The 9,366-nt window shown below is 39.4% G+C and overlaps 1 protein-coding gene across 1 annotated transcript; it reads left to right on the top strand.

Moving 5' to 3' along the window:
- The first annotated feature begins 6,340 nt into the window (after positions 1-6,340).
- LOC111022257 (scarecrow-like protein 30) lies at positions 6,341-9,093 on the top strand. The gene has a single exon (XM_022299427.2). It carries the CDS (start codon positions 6,634-6,636, stop codon positions 8,626-8,628), a length of 1,995 nt encoding a protein of 664 aa, XP_022155119.1. The 5' UTR covers positions 6,341-6,633; the 3' UTR covers positions 8,629-9,093.
- The last annotated feature ends 273 nt before the right edge of the window (positions 9,094-9,366 follow it).

Below are 9,366 nucleotides of genomic sequence, written 5' to 3'. Positions count from 1 at the left end.
AATCTTCCCTTTCTCTGGCTCGTATAGTGCTGATGTTGATGGGACAGCCTACCTGAAAAAGGCATTTAGCCTTTGGCAGGGACTCGGCGACTCATTGAGCAGGTCAGATTTTGGCCTGTCAAATCTTCAGCACAGCATCAGTACGTGCCTTAGCGATCTCCACCAAGTTAGCACTTTGTAGCTTCAAGTATTTATCATAGAATCTTCCCCTAACATCGATGATATGAACCAAAGAGCTCCCTTTGTCATGCCTCATGAACCGATTACAAGATCAAGAGCTGGGAAACTTCAACAAGCCTTTCTACTTCGTGTCCAAGCGTTCGTGAACTCGACACGAGAATTAAAGGAAGATGTGCAAGATGTTGGAACAATTCACTTCAATTTGGTGCAAGTTATGCATTTTAAGTGTTTTTAAGGCAAGTCAAAGTCCATTTGGTCAAGGTCAAAGTCAACTTCATCAAGACAAGTCAAAGTCAACTCATTCAATTCAAAAACCAAGTCAAACACTCACATCCCTCATTATGGACGGGATTGCACTTATTTTGGTTGGCTTTCCATGTTCTTAACCTTTTCGTTTGCTTGTCTTTCCATTTATTGAAGTTATGTCTTTTCATTTGCAAGCCTTTTCATTTCTTGTAAGTTATGTCTTTTCATTTCTTGTAAGTTACAAGTCTTTTCATTTGCTTAAGACTTTTCATATGGCTTGCTAGGATGATTATATATAGCCTTGAGATGTCTTGTTGTAAACACAATTTGAAGTTTAATGAAAAGTGAGTTTTCTCATTAGCTTGGTTGAGAGCTTTATCTCCCATTTCTTGTTTTTAGAATTTGCATGTTAGGATCATTCAAGCGGTGTTGATCATACCTCTTGTGGAGTGATTCGAATCACGAGTTTAGAAACGAGTTTTCTCTACTCTTGATATTGATCATCAAGGTAATCCGTTCTTAAACTTTTCCTTGGGTTGATTTCATACTTGTTTTCGAGGTTTTTGGGATTGAGTTCTATGGGTCTTGTTCGATAGAAAGCTTCTCCCAGATTCTCTCTCTATTGGGCCTCCCATTATCGTTCGAATCTCTAGAGCAGGTGACTTGTCGTTTTCGCCGTTTTGTGTCGCTTTAGGGTTCTCTACATACTCTTTGAGGTACCCCCTCCGGATGAGCCCTCCCACCTCTTCCTTGAAGTCAAAACAATCCTGAGTTGCATGACCGTGATCCCTGTGGAAAAAGCAATATCGACCTTTGCTTCTTTTAGTCGGAGGTGCCTTCATCCTCTCTGGCCATTTGAGCAACCTTTGGTCTTTGATTTCCATTAGTACTTGTTCGAGTGGAATGGTAGTTGGCATATACTTTTTGAATTTTCGGGGTGGATCTTTCTAGCTACTCCGATCTCTTTTCTCCCATCTCGACCCATGTGGCTTATCTCCTGACCTCTCTCTCTCCTGGTCGGATCGTTTCCTTTCTGGCTCTCTCTTTGAGTAAAAGAACTCACCAGCGCTCATGTACTTCTGAGCTTGGTTCAGCGCCTCCGAGAAAGTGCTCGGTGTATTCTTCCCGAATGAGAATCATAAGTGCTCATCCCTGATGCCAGACATGAAGGCTAGTAGAGTTACAACGTCTGTGATGCCCTCCACCTGCAACTTTTCTTCGTTGAACCGAGCCACATAGTCGTGTAGGCTCTCTGTCACCTTTTGTTTAATAGTTAGAAGATAAGCCACGGGTCGACTCTGACTCCGTCCCCTACAAATCTGGTTACGAATGCCCTAGCCAGGCTTTTAAAGCTCGAGATTGAACCTCGTTTTAATTGTCGAAACCATATTCTGGCCGACCTGTTCAATGTGGTCGAGAACACCCGACATCTGACCACCTCTGACATCCCGTAGATATCTATCCATTCTCGATAAGCATCTAGATGGTCCATTGGGTCGGCTGTCCCGTCGAACTGTTTCACCGTGGGTAGCTTGAATTTTGGAGTGACCTTCTCCTCCATGATCTCCTCCGTAAATGGTGAGTCGGCCTGATCCAGTAGTTATTTGAGGTCGAACCACTTCTCCTTTTGATTTTGTTGCTTCTCCGACAACTCTAGTCGATCTGTCGGTTTGTCTTTGTCGAGGTCTATCGGCTCAGAGTTTCGGTTATCCTGGTTGTTCTTGCCCCTATTTGGTATTGGGGTTTTTGCTCTTTCGGGAGTCGAAAATCCGGGTTCGTCGTCTGGTGTTTCCACCTATCCTCAGCTTGCACCCCGCACTGTTTGTTGACTCTTCAATCTCACTTTGTGCTGGGCACTTCCCTTTTCTAGGGTCTCTGACAAGGGGTATCTCATCGGGCTCTCGTTGTTTGAATTGTTGAAGAACTTGGGTCATGTGTTGAAACATGTCCTCTACCTTGTCTTCCAGGGCTGCGAACTGCTTTTAGAGTGGCTCAGGGGTCGTTACCACATGTGCCTCGGGCAACCCTTCTTGACGTTCCGGGTTCGGTCGGCTTGTCCCATCTTCGGGTCCTCCTACCTGGGAGTCGTCCAAGTTTAACCTCCTTTTGGCAGAGCAGTTGTCATCAAAGCGTCTTGAACTCCTTTCTGGTGTCATGTTGCTCGGCTGGATGCCTTAAATCGTTCCCACAGACGGCGCCAATTGTTGATGTGTGGATTTCGATCCTCCGATTCTCTTCCTCGCACACACCTAACTCGATAATTCGGGGATTGATACCTGCAAAACTAAATCGATATAAACCGGTGTGACCTTAGTCACACGGGCTCCGATGCCTAAGTTAGCAAGTGAAAGTTGAGAAAGCACTGAACTAGAGATGTTACTTGCCTCTTAAGGGTTGGACCTCACTGCTACTTATAGCTGTGAAAATGATTCCAGAAACTTCCGTAGCTAAACCCTAATTCAGAGTTGCAAGGCTCGAGGGGAATCGTTGATCGAAAAGGCGGGAGATTCACGGGTTGAGCCGTGGGCCGAGCCTGGCTCGGGGCTGAGCAGAGGTCGGGACCGAGCAGACCCGGTTGGTTCTCTGCAGTCACTTTCCTCGTTCCTCTGCAGCTTGGCCTTTTGTCGATTTTTCGTTACATAACAAACATATTCAATTATTTTCAATCATAAACAATAAAAAAATTATTAAAAAAAATCGCCCCATAACTTAAATTAATGTATAAAAAAAAATCAAAAGTTTTAAACTTAAATTTTTGACCTTTGATTTGAATTATGTTATTTTAATAAAACTTTAAACTTTATGCTATATTTAAAAATATACACTTGTTTTATGGTATTTATATAAATGTCTAAAGGATGTTTTCATATGAAAATGTGAATATCTCAAAATTGAAAAAATGAGATTGTTGGAGGGTAAAGATGGACTTGTCACGTAAAGAGTTAGGAAAGATCTATCGAAATGTAAGATCTTTCCCCATATGCTCGAAGGCACGATGTGACCTTCAACCTGTAGGTTCGGTAAAACTTCACTTGGTCGAATGTAATGCCATGCTCCAACCCTTAGACACTCGACAAGTCGACCTTGTGCAACTGATTTTCCGACAGCACAACTGAATGATTGGACATCCATGTCATCTAGCTCTTTAGATGAATAAACTATCAGGGGTTCGAACACAGGACCTCCCACTCTAATAAAGATGAATAAACTATCACTTAACTCAAAAGTTTAGGTTGATAGGTTGGGTAAATTTAATTTGGATATCTAACACTTCTTGAATCAGATCAAAATTCACCGTAAATAGAGATGAATATGAAGATTAAGATTCTTTTACCGAATGAGAGATGAAAAACACCTCCCTTACCTACTATATTCCAACATGATACATTCTCTAAGTATATTTACTCTCTTTAGTGTCTTCTCGCAATATATTATAAACGAGAGAGGAAGTTCAGACCTATAATCTATGAATCAAATTGTATCAAGAATATAACATGATAGCTCTAGGCATAAAAGTTCAAACCAATTACTTAAAAAAAAGAGAAAAAGAAAAAGAAAAAGTTAGTAGCTCAAATGAGTCACTTGCACCCTACTTTTTGTGTGTGTCTCTAAATCATTCAATTTGCGAAGGAGCTATTTCGGCAAAAATGAAAATGAAATATTTGAACAATTTTTTAATTTTATCATAAACGACGTGTCGGATATGCTGATTCTCAGAACCGTTAGTGGGTCCCATTTTCAAACCAAATCTGAAGAAAAAGTAAATCTACTTGTCGTCTATGGGAAGGTCCGTTTGACTCCCCTCAGCAGCCCACCACACCTCATCTCATAAATTAATTAATATTTAAATAATTACACGTCTTTAACTTTACTATCTTTTTATTTATTTATTTACCTTTTTCCAGTTCCAACCCATAGAGTGGAGGTTTGAATATTGGTTTGAATATTTGACATTTTTATGGAAGATATATGTACTATCTAATTATTTGAATTCTGTTCATGTGAACATTTTATTTATTTTTTCTAGTACAAGTGTGCTGGGAGGTGGGGGAAGAATCACAAAATATTACTTGAACCGAGAATAGCAAGTCGCAAATGACCTTACGATGCTGACCTGCATAGCTCGATGCCGCTTACTTAAAATTGCAAGCAAACATAAAAGATCCTTAGCTTGTCTCGTTCGAGCTAAGAATCTGACAGCTTCCTTGTATTGTTGAGAATAGTTCAACAACTTTAGTAAAAGACTAACGGTCGTCGTTAGAGAAAGATTCCCACATAATCCCTATAAAGACGTCATCACTTTACTCAGTCAAGTTTGCAATTCTATTTGAAATCGATTTAGAGATTTGGACTTTGGACTAATTTGAGTGTTAGAGTGTTTGTTATTTACATTCAGGTCTTCTAGTCCAGCTTGCATGGGTCTCAATTCGTGGAATTCGACCGAAACAAAGTGTTTAAACCTTTGACCTCAAAGGAAGAAATAGATGTCATTTACTGCTAAGTTATGTTCATATTGATCTTTCATTTTAATTAAAACTTCTAACTTATATTGGGAAAATATCTAACTTTTACTATAAATTTTCAATTTCATTAAGTTGCAATTTTAACATTAAAAAGTGTTGCAATTTCGACATTAGAAATTTTTCGTTTGAAAATTCGTTGAAAAAGTATTCTTACAGGCGTCTATAAATTATAAAATATATATATTGATGTGAAATTGATAGGATTCAAACAAAGAACGTACTACGTTAGAGTTGGTTTTCTTGTTAAAATTAGAAATATTGAATTTAAGTTGAATAGCCACTTATATATCAAAACTTAGGGTATGGTATTTAGGGAATTTATTCAAAATATCTAAAGCACGAATTTTCTTAATTGATTCATCAATCGTATTAATTAAAATTTTGTCAAAAGGATAAAATTTTCACTTACTAATAACGTAGGAAAGATCATACCTTTCCAACCACCTTCACATGTCTATTTTGTTATTGCAAGTATTTCAATTTGGTTCGGTTTTGAAATTATACCAATAAGATTTTGAAATAATGAAATTATAAATTTAATTTCTAGTATGCATTTAATATTTGTATTTTAAAAAGTGCAATGAACTTTCAAGATTATGTCTACCTAATTTTACAATACTTTGAAAAGTTCGTGATAGATTTCCAAACTTTCAATTTTGTTTTTCCACGGTTTATTCAATTTTACTCTTAAATTTCTGGCAAATCACTAAATACTCTTATTATGTAAATTTATTATCAACCAATTTTAAAATTTATTTAGTGATAAGAAAGGCACATGATTAAAAAATGACAAGAAAAGAGTATAACAATAAATTAAATTAAATTAAAAGTGTAGATAACTAAATTAAAACTATTTGAATAATATATAGACAAAAATTAAAAAAATACCCGACATTAATTAAGAGTACTAAAAACATATATTTAATCTTGAAAATATTAGAATGAAATATTAAATAAAGGGCAAATGGAAAACCACAAGTTTCTTATCCTTTAGCCACCTTTAGAGATCGAAAAATCCAATAGAAACCATTTATTCACAATCTGGCAAGAAAATATCGATGTCGACGAATATTTTTGTAAAAATACGAGAAATTAAAAAATTTTAAAAAATACTTAAATTAAAACGTAAATATTTGTCTAAATAAATTAAAAGAAATTAATATTACAACATTTGATTGATATTTTTCATATTTTATTGATCTTTTTTACAACACGGGAAATCTCGAATTACCTAATATTTAATAGCAAGCATAAAACTAACCAAAGAAAAAAAGTAAAATCAATTTGATATCGCAGTAATATTGAAAAGAACAACAAACAACCAAATAAATTCTGACTTTTACAAGGCAAAATGATTTCTTGATAATCCAGAAAAAGATTCCATAGTTTGACGAATTTTCCTTCTTTTTCCAGTTGGTCAACACAACTTGGGGATCAAGAAAAAAAACCCATCCGGTTCATCTCCCGAAATCGTGTTGCCAATCTCATTTCTCTCTTTTTTCAGAAAAGAAATGATTAAATTCGAAAGCCAACACCTTCGTAGAACCATCGTCGCCGTCAGAAATGGCCCTCTTCACTTTTAAATACCATCAAAATCTCACTCCCTCTTCGTATTCCCACCCATTCTTCCTGATCTTTTCTGGGTCTTCTCTTCATCGTCGAAACTGATTGATCCCTCTGATTTATGGATAATAATCTTCTCGACGATTTTCCCAATTTCTGGAATAATTTCAATTTCCATCCCCATGTTTCAAATGGGTTCACAGCGAATCGCGAAATCGTCGACCCCATTATGATTCCGGCGAATTCGCCGCCGTCGAGCTCGGAAGGGGAGTCGCCGGACAGCCATGACACCTCCAACACGACGCTCAAGTACATCACCGAGATGCTTATGGACGAAGAAGAGGATCTGAAAACCAAGCCGTGTATGCTTCTGGACGGTTTGGCTCTTCAGGCCGCCGAGAAATCCTTCTACGATGTTCTTGGGCAGAAATATCCACCTTCCCCAATCGGAACTTGCGATTCTTCTGGTAAGGGAGGAGAAGAAGAATTTGAACCTGTGAGTGAATATCCCTCTGTGTTTGCCCCTTTTGCGAACCCTCTTCTGGGTGGTCAAGATTCGTTTCTTGAGATGCAGTTTATTGGCCATTTTAGGCAAGGGTTGGAAGAGGCGAGCAAGTTTCTTCCCATCAATGGAAGATTTGGGACCATTGACTTGGAGAGCGAATCACCGCCGTCCATTTCTTCTGGGGGTGTGGCTTTTTCTTCTAGTGTTGGTAATGGGTTGTTAAGAGAGAAGAAAAACCGTGAGAGGGAGGATAGTGATGAGGAGTTGAGACTCGCCAAATATTCAGCTACTTATGCTGATGACAACAATTCACTGTGTGATTTGTTTGATGAGGTTCTGCTGTGTCGGGGGGAGAGTCGGCGGCCCCAGTCGTGCGGTTCGGATGATTCGTCGGAGAACGAAGCAAAAAAGAAGTCCGGGAGGAGATGGAAAGGGAAGAAGAGGGGATCGAGGAAGAAGGAGAAGGACAAGAGTATGGGAATTGTGGATTTGTGGACATTGTTGACTCAGTGTGCTCAGGCAGTTTCGAACTATGACAAGAGGACTGCTGTAGAATTGCTTAATCAGATAAGGCAGCATGCTTCTCCATCTGGGGATGGGAATCAGAGACTAGCTCATTACTTTGCCAAAGGGCTTGAGACCCGGCTTGCGGCCGGGACGCCTCTGTATATGCCGTTTGCAAGCAATGAAACCTCTGCTGCTGAGATCTTGAAGGCTTACCAGATGTTCATCAAGGCCTGCCCGTTTCGGCGGATGTCGTATTTCTACGCCAACAGGACGATTTTGAAACTAGCTGAGAAAGTAACTAGGCTTCACATTATTGATTTTGGGATTCTGTATGGTTTGCAATGGCCCTGCTTGATTCAGCGGCTCTCAAGCAGACCAGGTGGGCCTGCCAAACTTAGGATCACAGGGATCGAGCTTCCCCAGCCGGGATTTCGCCCCACTGAAAGGGTTGAGCAGACGGGGCGTCGCCTTGAACATTACTGCAAGAGATTTAATGTGCCATTTGAACACAAGGTATTGGCACAGAAATGGGATAGTGTTAGGTACGAGGATCTGAATATTGATAGAAATGAGCTGACGATTGTGACTTGTATGTTCCGATTGAAGAACGTACCGGACGAGACGGTGGTGGCGAACAGTCCAAGAGACACGGTTTTGAAGTTGATCAGGAGAATAAACCCGGATCTGTTCATCCATGAAATCACCAATGGCTCATTCAACACTCCATTCTTCAATACACGGTTTAAGGAGGCACTATTTTACTACTCATCGTTGTTTGACATGTACGAGGCAACGGTGCCTCGAGATAACCCGCAGAGGCATTTGTGCGAGAAGGAAATCCTTGGAAGAGACATCATGAACGTGGTAGCGTGTGAGGGACTCGAGAGAGTTGAAAGGCCCGAGACATACAAGCAATGGCAAGTAAGGAACACCAGGGCCGGGTTCAAGCAAGTTCCATTAGACCAGCATCTGCTCAAACATGTGGAGAACATAGTCAACACAGAATATCATCACGACTTCGTCATCGACCAGGACGGGTCGTGGATGTTGCAAGGCTGGAAGGGGCGGATCATCGACGCCTTGTCTTGTTGGGTAGTTGCATAACATGCCACATAATCCAGTCAAGAGCATAGCTCAAGTGGTTAAAGTATATATCCTTCACCAGAAGGTCCGATGTTTGAATCTCCAGCCAAGAGCATATCTCAACTGGTTAAGACATATATCCTTGACCAGAAGGTTCGATGTTTGAATCTCCAGCCAAGAGCATAGTTCAACTGGTTATGGCATATGTCGTTGATTAAAAGGCCTAGGTTTGAATCATCACTCCAATATGTTGTTAGGTTGTTGAACACAGAAAAAAGATGCCAGGAAATCCATCAGCCATAGCGCAGTCATAGCCATGGAAGACTTGGCAGTCTATCATATTTCTCCATTTTTATCATCTGTTTTTGGAGTTTTTCTGTCTGCTAACAAAGTAATGTAGCTTCATTGTTGGAACTTTTGTATATATTGGATCTCAAATTTGCCCCTATGGAAATCACATATAAATTACAACCAAAGCTTACTTCCCATTGGTTTTCCCCTTTATATGTCTCCATTTTTATAGATTGAAGCTTGTTTCCTTTCTGCTATACTTTCCTAGACATGGAAGTTGCTTTTGGAGTCTTGCCTTTGATTGGACTCACTTATGGAGATTTGATTTTGTGGAAAAACCACATATAATCTTTTACAACTCAGCAGTTTAATCTGTTTATAAGATGGGAGGCCAGACCTATCTGTTATTCAAATGTTTTATGTTGTTTTTAGAAACATTGTGTGGAGAAGGATTTTTTTCTTTTTTTT

The sequence above is a fragment of the Momordica charantia genome, assembly GCF_013281855.1.
Source record: "Momordica charantia cultivar OHB3-1 chromosome 3 unlocalized genomic scaffold, Mcharantia_2.0 BLBB01000003.1, whole genome shotgun sequence".
NCBI lineage: Eukaryota > Viridiplantae > Streptophyta > Magnoliopsida > Cucurbitales > Cucurbitaceae > Momordica > Momordica charantia.
The sequence above is the reverse complement of the archived record's forward strand: the minus strand, read 5'-3'. Positions and strand labels throughout refer to the sequence as shown.